The sequence below is a fragment of the Crotalus tigris genome, unplaced genomic scaffold (assembly GCF_016545835.1).
Source record: "Crotalus tigris isolate CLP2741 ecotype Arizona unplaced genomic scaffold, ASM1654583v1 scf7180000017733.2605024, whole genome shotgun sequence".
In the NCBI taxonomy this organism is placed as follows: Eukaryota; Metazoa; Chordata; class Lepidosauria; order Squamata; family Viperidae; genus Crotalus; species Crotalus tigris.
Window position 1 is genome coordinate 2389178 of NW_024096600.1, and position 15487 is coordinate 2404664.

At 36.3% G+C, this 15487-nt stretch overlaps 1 protein-coding gene across 50 annotated transcripts in view; it reads right to left on the reverse strand.

Annotated features, from left to right (window-relative positions):
• The window catches only part of TTN (titin), a 313395-nt gene that overhangs the window by 134640 nt on the left and 163268 nt on the right, over window positions 1-15487 (reverse strand). For 41 of the 50 annotated variants that reach the window (XM_039339406.1, XM_039339428.1, XM_039339419.1 and 38 more), the window contains 14 exons: window positions 14543-14911; window positions 12999-13079; window positions 12701-12784; window positions 11848-11931; window positions 11630-11695; window positions 10649-10783; window positions 5352-9935; window positions 4244-4330; window positions 3937-4011; window positions 2779-2853; window positions 2469-2552; window positions 1799-1882; window positions 1270-1353; window positions 82-150 (listed from right to left, as the gene is read on the reverse strand). In XM_039339406.1, coding sequence (XP_039195340.1) covers window positions 82-150; window positions 1270-1353; window positions 1799-1882; window positions 2469-2552; window positions 2779-2853; window positions 3937-4011; window positions 4244-4330; window positions 5352-9935; window positions 10649-10783; window positions 11630-11695; window positions 11848-11931; window positions 12701-12784; window positions 12999-13079; window positions 14543-14911 — 5961 coding nt within the window. The remainder of the gene's footprint in view (window positions 1-81; window positions 151-1269; window positions 1354-1798; window positions 1883-2468; window positions 2553-2778; window positions 2854-3936; window positions 4012-4243; window positions 4331-5351; window positions 9936-10648; window positions 10784-11629; window positions 11696-11847; window positions 11932-12700; window positions 12785-12998; window positions 13080-14542; window positions 14912-15487) is intronic. The other 9 variants (XM_039339378.1, XM_039339379.1, XM_039339399.1 and 6 more) reach the window with 9 other exon arrangements.

Sequence of the window (15487 nt, forward strand, 5' to 3'; positions counted from 1 at the left end):
TCATAAACTATTAAAATGTGAAAGAGTTTGCTTTAAAATACTTAATATTATTATTAATTATTCCTTTAAAATAACACCTACCTTTAGCAGGTGGAGCTTCTGGTTCAACGGGTTCCTTTTCTGGGACAACTTTCTTGGGAACCTCTGGCACTTTGGAATACAATGGACAGAATTAATAAATGTAAAAAGAGAAAACACCATCTCAAGAAAAAAGATTTTTAAAAAAAGTTTGGACAAAAAGATGAGATGATGCAGAATTTCTGATAATATATCTGCAGAATAAGAACTGAATTGCCACTGAACATTTTGATGGTAGTCAAACAATAGGGAATCTCAGAAAGGAATGACATTAAAACAGATGCCCCCAACCTTTTAGGCACCAGGGACCGGTTCTGTGGGAAGATGTTTTTCCGTGGACCGGAGGGGGCATGCACCCCATGGATGGGGCTTTGCTTGTTTGAACGGTCCAGTTTCTGGTATGCCGTGGCCCAGTGCCGGTCCATGGACCGGGGGTTGGGGACCTCTGCATTAAAATATTAATGTAATCCTTGAAGATGCAAGTAATATATGCTAACACATATATTTTGGGGCAAGAGGTTCAGATACTTTCCCCTCTGGGATGACTTTCTTTGGCACCTCTGGAACTTCAAAGATATTACACAGATTGTATTCCCAGTTTTGAAAAGAAGTCTCTCAGTTATTTATATGTGCAAGGACATTAAAAAAGCGAAAACTAATATATGCATAAATGCAATCAATCGATCATCAAATACCTGTTGTAATTTCTAATACCGTACAGATAGTCATATTAATATTTGTAATAAGGCGGAGTCTACATTATTCATACATATGAAGTAATGGAAAAAGAAGTGTAATGAATGTTACAGGGAACACAGAATTTATTCATAGGATGCTTATTTATTTATTCAGTCAATTTCTAAAACTGCCAAGCATCAAACACTTTGTGCACCTTGAAAAGAGTGGAGAATAGTAAAAAAACCCAAACCCTTTATAAGAAGACTATGCTGAAGACTGAATCAAATCTCATCAAAATAACATGACCTCATAAATTCTGTCTCAAGTTGTCCCCACAAATGTCACTTAATTGTACTCGCCAGGCTGCATGTCACCTCTGGCTTTATTTTTTAAATTAATCTTTTATTGTAATTTAATTCATGCAGCAAAGCAATGCACAAACCTCTGGTGTCACTTTTATTTGTAATAATACTTTGGGTTTTAGAAAATAAAAAAATGCTGAAAGATCCGTACCTTTGGCAGGAGGTGGCTCTGGCTTTTTGATCTCAGGAACCTGGAATTCCTCTTTGGGGACTACTTCCTTTGGAATCTCAGGAACTTTAAAGATAACAAGGCAATTTAAGGCTTTGAATTTTAAAGACCCGGAGATGTTCATCATGCAAAAATAAGTAGAAAAAAAAATCATAAATATGGACTCACGGCAGAGACTCAGGAAAATTATAATCAACGGGAAAAAAGGGTGTTTTTTTTTTTTTTTAAAACAGACCAATAGTACAAAACAGAATTGATGATGCATACCAAATAGGGCAGGGGAAGAAATGTGACATTGTGCAAATGAACTGGGTGGCAGAATGTATGTGTCTATTATGTCACAATAAAGCAAATTGCATAATTTCTCTCATTTGCACCAGGATGCTACGACACTAATGATCCATCATGGCTTGCAATGGATTCCTAAAAAACGTACACACTAACAACTCAGATCTGCCATTCTCCCTCAAGAAAATAGTATAAAACATTAACACTTCTTAGCAATACATACCTTTGGCGGGTGGAGCTTCTGGTTTCTTAGGCACCTTCGTTGGTACTTTCTTTTCAGGGACAACCTTCTTCGGCACTTCAGGCACTTCAAAATATTAAAATACTTTTAGTACAAGTACTTTGGAAATGACTTAAAGCAGTGGTTCTCAACATGTGGGTCGGGACCCCATTTGGGGTCGAACGACCATTTCACGGGGGTCGCCAAACAATGCAATCCGCCATTTCCCCCCCCCCCCTTTTCCTTAGCTGTGCTACTCCCTTTTATTCTATTGGCTTTTGAAAGCCAATAGAGTAGACTCTCTTGAATAGAGTCTAATTCTATTGGCTTTCAAAAGCCAATAGGAATTGTCCAGGCTGTCTCTGCCCTGCTGAGCGCACCAAAAGTCCCATTCTGCAAACGGTGCTGCACCAGTCGAGTAGTCCTCAACTTACAACTGGTTGAGTAGTCCTCGACTTACGACCGGTTGGGGGTCGCGGCATTAAAAAGGTTGAGAACCATTGACTTAAAGAATGTAAGTGCCAAAAAATAACAACACTCCCCCCTCAAAAGTTATTCATGTTTCTGATTTTCAGACAAACCTGTTTCCATATATTCTATTTGCAATATAATAAACTGAAAGATTTTGCTGTAAATGTGTAGCATTACTTGGCATCTTAACGATACCACATACCTTTAACAGGTGGAGCTTCTGGTTCCTTGGGCTCTGCAACTGGAACTTTTTCTTTGGGAACGGGTTTCTTCGGCACTTCGGGCACTGGAAAATATTAGCGGATGTCCATGTTATTTATACATCCCAAACGTTACCATATGCTGAACCCTGTCACTCAAAATGATCACAATAAATCACCAGTCATGCCTCATTTTAATAAAATGAATTTACCACACACGAGATACTTACAGTGTAATGAAAAAAATACAACAGAAATTACGGTCCAATAGTAAAGTGTGCAGTAAAAGGAGACCCATAGTAAAGTAGGTACCTTTAGCTGGCGGTGCCTCTGGTTTTTTAGGCACAAGTTTTTCTTCTGGAATGGGTTTCTTTCGTACTTCGGGCACTATTAAAGGAAGGATATGAGCTGTTATTACTCTTTGTGGCATCAACTGTGGCATATATACAAGGCTAGAGTTAACAGCCTGCTTTCACTCACAAAAGCAGTTTCCACTGACAGAACTGGAAGCAGCTGATTCCCACTCCACCCCATAGTCACCCAGGAGGATTCCAAAGCTTACAGAGCGAATCTTGGCAGTTTTCTGGGACAGTGCCCACATATGAGCTTCGCACAGAACATTTTAGAAATGAAAGTGGGAGGATAACACTCAATATAATCAAATAAAGGCTGTAGTGGTAAACATATACATAATGAATGCCATGGCTAAGGCTTTGGGTTTTGTTCACTTTGTTTAAGTTCTCTTTGAACATAGGAAGATGCATGTCTAATAAAATAAGTATAAGCACACCAAAACACACTACCCAACATATAGTTTAAATGCTTCTTCCCATTTGCTCATAGTAAGAACAAAGTAGGGGAGACAAATATCTTAACTGTGATGCATCCGTCGGTTTATGTATTTATTAATGTAATTTCCATGAAATCTCAGTCTCATGGCTGATGGCTCTTGACAAACATCTGAACAAGGAATCTTAAATTACAATCAATGAGATTCTCCTTAGGGTGAATCAACTGGGACTGAATGTCATCTTATTCCACTGTCAGGCAGTGAATAACATGACATTTCTCCAGGTTTTATATTATTATGTATAACATTATATAATGTAATCTTATAAATGCCTATTCCAAAGTAAATTCCATTGACTTGAATGGAACTTCTGCTTAGAAAAACATTAATTGTGCTAGTCTCTTCACTTGTATGCAACATTCAGTCACATATAAGCTTAATTTATTTATTGTGCACATCCTTAGAAAATTTATATTCAAACAGTGCTATAAATCCTGAACAAACGGAAGTCATTAGCTCAAATATCAATGGTTTTGTAAGACAGGCAAAGAGGCAGAACATTCTGTTTTTATATGCCATTAACATGGCTCAGAAACAATCATCTATAAAATATAAAGTAGCAATGCACCTTTATAAAACAAATAGATACTATCCATCTGGGTTGTTTTAATAAGATGTACCTTTGGCTGGAGGTGCTTCTGGAACAGCAGCTGGTACCTTCTCTTCTGGGACTGCTTCCTTAGGCACTTCAGGCACTTTAAAGAAATAGCATTATTTCCTGTTACATTTCAGTATATTAACATGTAGGTGAAAAGGAATTAGAAAATGGACTTACGCATTGGTAACTTAGCATTGTTTTAATACTTACTCCAAGATTTCAGATAAAAAAAATAAAAGTTTAGAAGTATAAAAGAAAAACTGGTTTTTCAAGAGTGAGGGGAAAATACGGCACAGTTTTCTCAGAATGGCATTAGGTGTGAGATGTACCTTGAGCAGGAGATGGTAGCTCTGGTTTTTTAGGCACAGCAACAATTACTTTCTCCTCCAGCATAACTTTCTTGGGCATCTCAGGAACTTTAAAGATATTAGTATGTTTTAGTTTAAAGAATTTCAAATAGTTTTCACACAGCATAAAGAAAAGATTTCTTGTTCAGACAAAAATTGACATAAAGACAGAAAGTCAAGAATATTGGTAGTAAAATCACATGAAGAGACATTCAGGATACTTCTCATTATCATGAACAAGTCATCCCTGAAAATATCTTCAAGAGTTGAGCTATGAACAAATATTGTATGGTCAGGTGACAAATATGATAAATATTTTGAGTAACTAAGGAATTGAGATAAAAATATCAAGTTGCAGCTCATTCATCCAGGGCAATCCATTTACATAAGCAAATATGTTCCCATTTGAGACTTTGGATGTTTCTCTATTGTTTGATGGAAATGACTGAACTCAACTGAAAATATGAAAGATTTCAAAAAATCTGCAATATCCATGTTGTAAGATTAACTCCACTGCTCCTCAGCCCTAAACATTATTTTCTTCTATATATCAGATATTTAAAATATATTAGATGGTGTTAATTACATAAATGGAAAAAAGATACACATCAATAATTATCAACAAGACAACAAGAGACAACAAGATTTGACACTAAATTTGACATGACTTTCACATATTCACAGTTCCATATTATTAGACAAGGAATGTGTACAGATACAAAAACATATTTTAAAGGAGACATTTCTTCCATACAAAACTAGACAAACACTTATTAAGATAAGAGTGTATTTTGCTTTTGAAGATAACTTCTACATCTTGTATATATATGATATTTAAAATATATTAGATGATGAAAATTACATACATGGAAAAAGATATCACACCAATAATTATCAACAAGACAACAAGAGACAACAAGATTTGACACTGAATTTGACATGACTTGCACATATTCACAGTTCCAAGTTGTAAGACAAGGAATTTGTACAGATATAAAAACATATTTTCAAGGACACATTTCTTCCATACAAAACTAGACAAACAATTATTAAGATAAGAGTATATTTTGTTTCTGAAGATAACATCTACCTTTTATTGACGAAGGTTGTATGGTTTCAGTTTCTCTTTTTTTAGGTTTAGCAACAATAACCTTTTCTTCTAATTTTTGAGGCAATTCTTTTTCTTCTACTTCTTCTTCCTCTTCTTCTAACTGCATTATTTCTGATATCACAAAGACTTCTGGTATCCTGGGCTGGGAAACAGCAGTCTTTTCTTCTTCTACTAATGTTTTAGACATTTTAATGGTTGTTTCAGGTTTAGCTATACTTTTCCTCCCCTCAGGTACCAGAAGTTCTCTTTCAAGCAACTCATAACGCTCAGATTTTTGGGGTTCAGAAATGGCTGCCTCCTCTTCTTCCACCTTAATCACCAATGATTCAGGCAGCCCAAGGGGTTTTGGTTTTCGGGATTTGGCAATAACTAATTTTATTCCTTCCATTTTTTGCTCTACTTCTTTAGGCTCCATAATAGTTTTCTTGGATTTCATGATTTGTTTCTTTTTTTCGTGTTTTGGAGGTTCTACTGGTTCAAGGGCCACATGTTCTAATTCCTGAGGTTGTGCTATAGCTATCTTTTCTTCTACTGCTTCAAGCTCAACTGCCTCAGTCAGCACAAAGGATTCTGGTTTTCTAGGTTTGGTTGCAGTTATCTTTTGTTCGGGCACTTGGGGTTCCACTTTTTGGGGGATGGTAATAGGCTCAGGTATCTTAGCTTTAGCAACAGCTATCTTCTTTTCTAGCTCTGAGTGATCTACCGTTTCACGTGTAATCATAGATTCAGTTTTGGGGAGTTTAGCAAGAGTTCTCTTCTCTGCTTCTCTTTTTTGTTGCTTTACCGATTCAACTACTGCAATAGCTTCAGGTTTGGCAGATTCTAGTTTTTCTTCTTCTGCTTTTAATGTTTTTGGTGTAATTGGTTTTTTAGGTTTAATCATAGTTTTCTCCTTTTCAAACACTTGAGGTTCAAATTTTTCATCTTTCACCACAGATTCTGGTTTCTGGAGTTTAGCAGCAGCAATTTCTTCTTCTTCCTCCTCCTTCTCTTCCTCTTCCTTCTTGAACTCTATTGCTTCTGGCACCACTGCAGATTCTGTTTTTTTGAGTCTGGCCACCATAAAGTTCTGTTCAGATTCCACAGCTTTATCTACCGCAATAGTCTCTGTTTTTTTAAGTTTAGTAATTACTAATGTTTTTTCTGGTACGTGTTCTGTGATTTCAGCTATCACCACCGGTTCTGGTTTGGGGGCTTTAGCAATAGTAATTACTTCTCCTTCCTCCTCCTCCTCCTCCTCCCCCTCTTCCTCTTCTTCTTTCTTGAAATCTATTGCTTCCAGCACCACTGGAGGTTCTGATTTTTTTTGTCTGGCAACCACAACTTTCTTTTTGGATTCCACAGTTTTATCTATTGCAATAGTCTCTGGTTTTTTACGTTTAGCAATTGCTATCTTTTTTCCTGGTATAGGTTCTGTGGTTTCAGATATAGCTATAAGTTCTGGTTTTGGAGGTTTAGCAATAGTAATTTGTTTTTCTTCTTCTTCCTTCTCCTCCTCCTCTTCCTTCTTGGACTCTATTACTTCTGGCACCACTGCTGATTCGGGTTTTCTCAGTTTGGCAATCTTAATCTTCTGTTCAGATTCCACAGCTTTATCTACTGCAATAGTCTCTGTTTTTTTAAGTTTAGTAATTATTAATGTTTTTTCTGGTACGTGTTCTGAGATTTCAGCTATCACCACAGGTTCTGGTTTGGGGGCTTTAGCAAAAGTAATTACTTCTCCTTCCTCCTCCTCCTCCTCCTCCCCCTCTTCCTCTTCCTCTTTCTTGAAATCTATTGCTTCCGGCACCACTGTAGGTTCTGTTTTTTTTTGTCTGGCAACCACAATTTTCTTTTTGGATTCCATAGTTTTATCTATTGCAATAGTCTCTGGTTTTTTAGGTTTAGTAATTACTAACTTTTTTCTTTGTATGGGTTCTGGGGTTTCGGATATAGCTATAAGTTCTGGTTTGGGGGGTTTAGCAATAGTAATTTGTTTTTCTTCTTCTTCTTCTTCCTCTTCCTCCTCTTCCTTCTTGAACTCTATTGCTTCTGGCACAACTGCAGATTCTGTTTTTTTGAGTCTGGCCACCATAAAGTTCTGTTCAGATTCCACAGCTTTATCTACCGCAATAGTCTCTGTTTTTTTAAGTTTAGTAATTACTAATGTTTTTTCTGGTACGTGTTCTGTGATTTCATCTATCACCACCGGTTCTGGTTTGGGGGCTTTAGCAATAGTAATTACTTCTCCTTCCTCCTCCTCCTCCTCCTCCTCCTCCTCCCCCTCTTCCTCTTTCTTGAAATCTATTGCTTCCAGCACCACTGCAGGTTCTGGTTTTTTTTGTCTGGCAACCACAATTTTCTTTTTGGATCCCACAGTTTTATCTATTGCAATAGTCTCTGGTGTTTTAGGTTTAGTAATTACTATCTTTTTTCCTTGTATGGGTTCTGGGGTTTTGGATGTAGCGATAATTTCCGGTTTGGGGTGTTTAGCAATAGTAATTTGTTTTTCTTCTTCTTCCTCTTCCTCCTCCTCCTCCTTCTTGAACTCTATTGCTTCTGGCACCACTGCGGATACTCGTTTTCTTGGTTTGGCAATTTTAATCTTCTGTTTAGGTTCCACAGTTTTATCTACTGTAATAGTCTCTGGTTTTTTAGGTTTAGTAATTACTACTCTTTTTGGTGGTATGTGTTCTATGATTTCAGGTATCACCACAGGTTCTGGTTTGGGGACTTTAACAGTAGTAATGTCTTTTTCTTCTTCTTTCTCCTCTTCTTCCTCCTCCTCCTCCCCCTCTTCCTCTACCACTTTCTTGAAATCTATTGCTTCTGGCACCACTGCAGGTTCTGGTTTTTTTCGTCTGGCAACCACAAATTTCTTTTTGGATTCCATAGTTTTATCTATTGCAATAGTCTCTGTTTTTTTCGGTTTAGTAATTACTATCTTTTTTCCTGGTATGGGTTTTGGGGTTTCGGATATAGCGATAAGTTCTGGTTTGGGGGGTTTAGCAATAGTAATTTGTTTGTCTTCCTCCTCCTCCTCCTCGTTTTCCTCTTCCTCTTCCTCTTCCTCCTCCTCCTCCGCTTCCTTCTTGAATTCTATTGCTTCTGGCATCACTGTGGATTCTAGCTTTCTTGGTTTGGCAATCTTAATCTTCTGTTTAGATTCCACAATTTTATCTACCGTAATAGTATCTGGTTTTTTAGGTTTTGTAATTACAAATGTTTTTTCTGGTATGTGTTTTGTAATTTCAGGTATCACCACAGGTTCTGGTTTGGGGACTTTAACAGTAGTAATGTCTTTTTCTTCTTCTTTCTCCTCTTCCTCCCCCCCCTCCTCCTCTTCTTTCTTGAAATCTATTGCTTCTGGCACCACTGCAGGTTCTGTTTTTTTTTGTCTGGCAACCACAATTTTCTTTCTGGATCCCACAGTTTTATCTATTGCAATAGTCTCTGTTTTTTTCGGTTTAGTAATTACTATCTTTTTTCCTGGTATGGGTTCTGGGGTTTCGGATATAGCGATAAGTTCTGGTTTGGGGGGTTTAGCAATAGTAATTTGTTTGTCTTCTTCTTTTTCTTCTTCTTCCTCCTCTCCCTTCTTGAACTCTATTGCTTCTGGCACCGCTGTGGATTCTGGTTTTCTCAGTTTGGCAATCTTAATCTTCTGTTTAGGTTCCACAGTTTTATCTACTGTAATAGTCTCTGTTTTTTTAGGTTTAGTAATTACTACCGTTTTTTCTGGTATGCGTTCTATGCTTTCAGATATCACCTCATATTCTGGTTTGGGGGCTTTAGCAACAGTAATTTTTTCTTCTTCCTCCTTCTCCTCTTTCTCCTTCTTGAGCTCTACTGCTTCTGGCACCACCGCAGGTTCTGATATTTTTTGACTGTCAGCTACAACCTTTTGTTTAGATTCCACAGTTTTATCTACTGCAATTGTCTCTGATTTTTTAGGTTTAGTAATGACTGCTGTTTTTCCTGGTATAAGTTTTATGATTTCAGGTGTCACCATAAATTCTGGTTTGGGAGGTTTAGCAATTCTTTCCTTCAGTTCTTCCACTTCAGCCTTGAGTATTTCAGGAACCCCAACATGCTCTGGTTTCCTAGGTTCTGTGGGAGTTATCTTCTGTTGAGGCACCTGAGACTCCACCATTTTCTGTTCTGCAGGGGACTCAGCTTTTCTAAGTTTAGCAACTGCTGTTTTCCTTTGTGGCAGCTGAGGTTCAGTTATTTCTCCTGGAACTTCAAGTTCTACAATTTGGGGTTTTCTAGGCTTAATAATGGCTGCCTTCTTCTCTGGAACTTTCTCTACTACTTCTAGCTGTTCAGTAAGTTCTTGTTTTCTAGATTTAGAAATGGTTATCTTTTGTTCTGGTACCTGAGGTTCTGCTGGTTTAGGTTTAGTGATAGATTCTGGTTTGGGAGGTTTACCAACAAATTTCTTCTCTTCTGATATTTGAGGTTGTGCTATTTTAATTTCAGCAGTGGGTTCTCCTTTTTTATATAGAGAAACTGTCTCTGGTTTTTCAACTTTTGCCACAGGTATCTTCTCTTCTGCCATTCCTTTTCTGGATACCTTGGACACTTTAAATAAAATGAACTCTTGTAAGAATTTGTAAAACATAAAATGCAAATGGCAGCATGAAACTGTACAGATAAAATAATGGTATATTTTCAATAGTTTGGTGATATTGTTGCTCTGTGTATTCTTTGGAGAGATTATATAGCTTTGAAAGACAGAATCTTTTCTTTCCCAGAAATGATATCTGGAACTCTTTCTTCTTTTTCTTCTAGAAGGAATTCCTCATAGGTTTCTGCCACTTAAAAATATTAGCTTTCTTTAGGCACACAACTCATACTTTGAACATTTTTGGAGAAAAAGAATGCAAAGGACTATGAACAAAAAGAAGATCTGGCATTCTATGTTAAGACTCAGATTTGTTTATAATTTCTGGAGTGGGTCAGTTTTTAGATTAAATAATTTGCTCCCCTAAAAAAAATACTGGATCACATTAGATGTGCTTGCAACAGATTTATTCAGATTCAGCCTTTCAATAAGTGACTTCTCTTCCATAGTTAAGAATTTTCTCTCTCTCTCTTTGATATCAAAGAGTTGTATTGGTCTTTGACTGTAATAAATATTTCAACCTTTCATATCACAGAGTTCTTTTAAAGAAATTAATTTCTGCAAGAGTTTTTTTATTATAAAAAAACAAAAAAAAGACAATGTTAACAATTTATGACAATCAAACATAAAATTCAGAAATATATGATAAAGAACTATGATGATAGCTTGCCTTGAAATTCATTTATTTTATGATTACGTTCATGAAGAGCTGATATACCTTTGGATGCTGGAAGTTCCTGTATTTTAGGAGTCCGTGCAATAGAAATTATTTTTTGAGGAATCTTCTTCTCTTGAATCTCAGGTGCTTTAAAGATATTAGTATTTTTTTTAAAAATAAGATATTAATGCAAATAACAGACAGACAGTTACAACAACATACATATTTCACTGGTCCTGTATTTTTCCTTATATTTTTTCCATGCAAAAGTTAATGATAAAAATTGTGGTTTTGATTTTAGGTCAGCCAATTCTTTCATATTTGATGGCCTGGAATGATAGACAAATATACTATACTGTCAATCTGCAAACCTAATTGTACTTTCTTGGGCAATTTTCCTCAAACTGTTTCCTTCTACTGTCCTACTACAATCTACATCATCCCATGGCTATAAGACTGATGATAATTTCCTCACGTTAATTGACAAGATGCATTTAACTTCAGACTAACCAGTTAGAAGATAGATGTTTTCTCCCTAAAATGGCCCTGAGGGATCTGTTACAATTTTTATTCAGTTCTCTCGAAGTAAATTGAGATCAATCTTCAGAGAATTATCATTGACTGCAGGTGTTGCCTCCCGTGACTATGGAAGCACCCAGTCCAGTGGTGGGATTCAAATATGTGAACAACCAGTTCTCTGTGTGGATGCCACTTCCAGAAGTCTATTCTGGGCCTGGGCAACAAAAAATTTGTTACCGGTTCTGCTAAACTGGTGTGAACCGGCTGAATCCCACCACTAGCCCAGTCTAATGGGATTATTAGATTCTCTGAACTGAATTATATCTCCTTTGATTATTCTATAAAATTGCACAGCCTTTTAAAAAATGCAATGAACCAATCCATCTTCCATTAAATTTTTGATTCTAAAAGAGATTAATAGAGGGAAATGGAGAGTCATTAACTGTTATTCCATTTGCAGCTTGAAGATGTTACCTTGGATGAGCGGTACTTCTTCCTTAGGAATAGGTTTCTTCTTTTCTAGCACATCTTTCTTGGCCACTGGAGACACATCAAAGATATTAGTTTCTTTTTGAGTATATAGACAAACATAAAACAATAGACAAACAGGGAAGGGGGCAGGAAAGGAAAGACCAAGAACACACGTTAACAAGGGTTGATTGCTTGAGAAATTTGTACAGGAATTGATGTACCTTTAGCTAGAGGAGCTTTGTCTTTTGCAGGAATGCCAGTTGGTATCTTTTCTTCTGGAAGAGCTTCCTCTTCCAATTCATGCACTTTAAAGATATCAGTAGATTTGAGAAATGTCAAGATGATGCTCACAAATGACAGATTAGAAAGACAGCATTCAAACAACGGATAAGAAGACATGTAATCCATGATAAATAAAGCTCAAACTAAAACTCTCAGAAAGATAATTCATTAATTATTTGCATTCTATGTCTATAAGAATAATAATACTTTATTAAATTTATATACTGCCTTACTACTAATGTCTCAGGGTGGTTTACCGTTGTTCAAACTTTTAAAAACAAAGGACAAAAGAGGAAAAAACACAAAAAAGAACAACAATAGTAAAAAAAAAAAAAGAGCCATGATTTCACTTTTCTTTTGAAAATACAAAGACTAGCAGGCAAAGCAATTAATTTTGCAGCCAAAAATGAATTAGTGTATTGCTGATCACATGATGGCTGCTAGCACTGCTTTGTTTGATAAGATACTTCACATTTAAATTAGGATTTCAATCATGAATCTTTGTCACACAGTGCCAACGTGCCAAAACAATACAAAAATAGTACAACTGAAACAAACCAACAATACAGTCAGATATCACAAAGGAAGAAGACCAAAAATGGTGTACTCAAGGAACCCCAAATAATCTCAACAACAATTGACATCCAACAAAGAGGTCACCAACCACCCTTACCCAAGGCCTGGGAGAATAATGTCCAGACAGAAACAAAAACTAGGACAATATCATTAACACCAAACAGATGAAAATAAAAACAAGATTTTAATCTTCTTTCTCCTCAGTATTAAATGTACCTTTAGGTGGTAAAGGCTCTTTTCTTTTTGGAACAGGCTTAGGCACCTTCTCCTCAGGAACAGCTTTCTTGGGCACTTCAGGCACTTTAAAGATACAGATATAATTTTTTGTTATTGATTTGTATAGGATTATTAGAAGAATGTTACTTAATAATGAGGAAAGAACAGAACACAAGTTCACACGTAATGAGCACATAATTTGACATAATCAATACATACAAAACAAAGAGAGAAGATTTAGAATACCAGCAATCAAGTCAGAATTTATTTCATAATCATAGCTGAAGAAAAAAGCTACCTTTAGGTGGAGGTGCCACTTCTTTTTTAGGAACAGCAGTTGGTACTTTTTCTTTTGGAACTGGCTTCCGAACTTCAGGCACTTTAAAAAGATGAATTTCTTTTTTAAGTATTTATTCAGCCATTGAATTGGGGATTAGTCAACAATAAACAAGAACAAATTTAGTAGCTTACATTCAGGTCTTAGGGAGAAACAAAAAAGAGAAAGTCCTAGTTGGCAATCATTCCAATCACAAAATAAAAATTTCTTAAAACAATTGAGGATTGGACAGGAAGGGAGGAATGGGATGGCAGACAATTAGACAACTCTTAGGCACAGTGTCTCAAGCTCAGAAACTTTAATATGTGTGGAGTTGAAGTCCACACATTTTAAAGTTGCACTGCTCAGCACATGTGGAAATGCCTTCTGGTCTTGAGCCAAAATTTTGGGGTTCAAACTTATGTTCTGGATTTTTTTGCCTTCTGTGATTTTTCCATTCCTCAGATATGTATTTAGTATGAATTCTCAAACACCATGAATCTTCTGAGATGAATGGTGATGGTAGTAGGGAAACCTAGTTAATTCCTCAGCCTTAAATAATTAAAGTAATTGGCTTAGCTTTTATCAAGAATGCTAATGAAAAAGAAAATATAAACAATATGCCTTTAATAAAGAAACATGAGGATTCAGGGTTCCAGAACAAACTATGATAATAATTTATCTTTCTCTCCTAGGTACAATCATTTGGACTTATACTTTAGGAATGTTTATGTTAGGTGTCATGGTTCCAAATAGAAGCAGCTTTTCAAAGAACTTTGAGGCTTATTCACCTTGTACTTGAGAAACATTTTAGACAGGAGTACTAATTATTTACAAAGAAGTCAAATCACATTTTCAGGAGGCACTGAACGAAATTGGTTTTCTAAAATATAAGGCTTTGGACTAGAAGCAAGGACTACTAAGTTTTTATCCTGCCTTAGGCATCAAAGCCAACTTTAGGTCACACTCTCCTTAATTCGTGGAAGAAGGCAAGGGCAAAACACTTCCAAAAACATGTTGCCAGTAAATCAACAGACTAGTGCATTTAGTCACCATGAGTTGAGACTAACTCAAAGGTACAAAAGGGGGATGGGGAGAAAAAGGGGAAATCATGTAACTATCATTTTGTTAAAGGAGTGATTTGAGTTATGAAACTGATCCTAAATACAACTTCTTCTAAAGTGAGCATATTGTAGTGATTTGGGGAGAGGGAAGGGGGGGAATATTTATTAGCTTCTCCTTACTCAATACTCTTCCTTGCTTATGAAAGCTCTCTGCATAATACAATTGATTTGTACACTGCCCAGAGTCCCTCTATGAGAGAGATACGCGGTTTCTAAATGTGATATGTAAATAACTATATAACCATATTTTCTCTTGAAAATTCCCAGTAATAACAGGATAGTTGGTTTGATCTACATTCTCACATGGAACCTTCTATGTACAATCAGTAAACGCGGGTTGGTGGAAGGAAAAGATTTAAAGACAGTCTAGTCAAGGAACAACAAATAAAAGAATTGATGTACCTATGGCTGGTGGAACCTCATACACTTCCTCATATTCTTCTGTCTCCTTAATCACTTGAACTTCTTCATAATACTCATATTCCTCTGCTTCCACTGTTTCCTTATACTCTTCAGCTTCAGGTTCTTCTGGAGCTTCCTCATAATGCTCAACTTCAGGCTCTTCTGAAACTTCCTCATAATACTCAGCTTCAGGTTCTTCTTGCACTTCTGCATATTCTTCTAATTCTTCGGCTTCTTCTGTTGGCAAGTATTCCCCAGCCTCCTCATATGTTTCATACTTCTCATATTCTTCATAAACATATTCTTCAGCAGTAGGAACAGGAGCGGTGACCTTTTCCTTATGGACAATCTTCTTTCTTATCACAGGAACTTTAAAGACAATTAACTTGCCATTATTTCAAAGACTGCATAAAAACCATCCAGAACAAAGTGAAACTTAAAGTAATCCACAGATATAAATAACTATAATATATTATTCTAAAAAAAAACATGAACCTAACAGGCATGTAATGTTGTTAGTCAGCAAAAATAAACTGGAAGGCATTATGAAAGATTATGATGAAAAAAATCTTTGCCAAATATTCAGGAAACACCGATGTTTTGTTAGATACTAAATGTCATTTCATAAATTTTGATACAAACCTCTTTCTATCTTTTTTTAACTTTTATTTAACTATTTTGCTTTGAGAGTTCAGACTGGGTCTCTCCTCCTTTTATTCTTAAAACAAGAGCCCCGTGAAATAGTGACAATCCCAAAGTCACCTAATAAATTCTAGATGTGTTCACCCCCCAAAAAACCCATTTCCCCCCCCCATCCTCCTGCTCCATGCCCTCAACCCCAACTCTGAACTAGAGGGTTGCAAATGACTACACACAGTCATTGATTTACAGTGAAAGAATAAGAAAGCAACCTGAAATATACAACATGCCTTCATGGGATTTTGG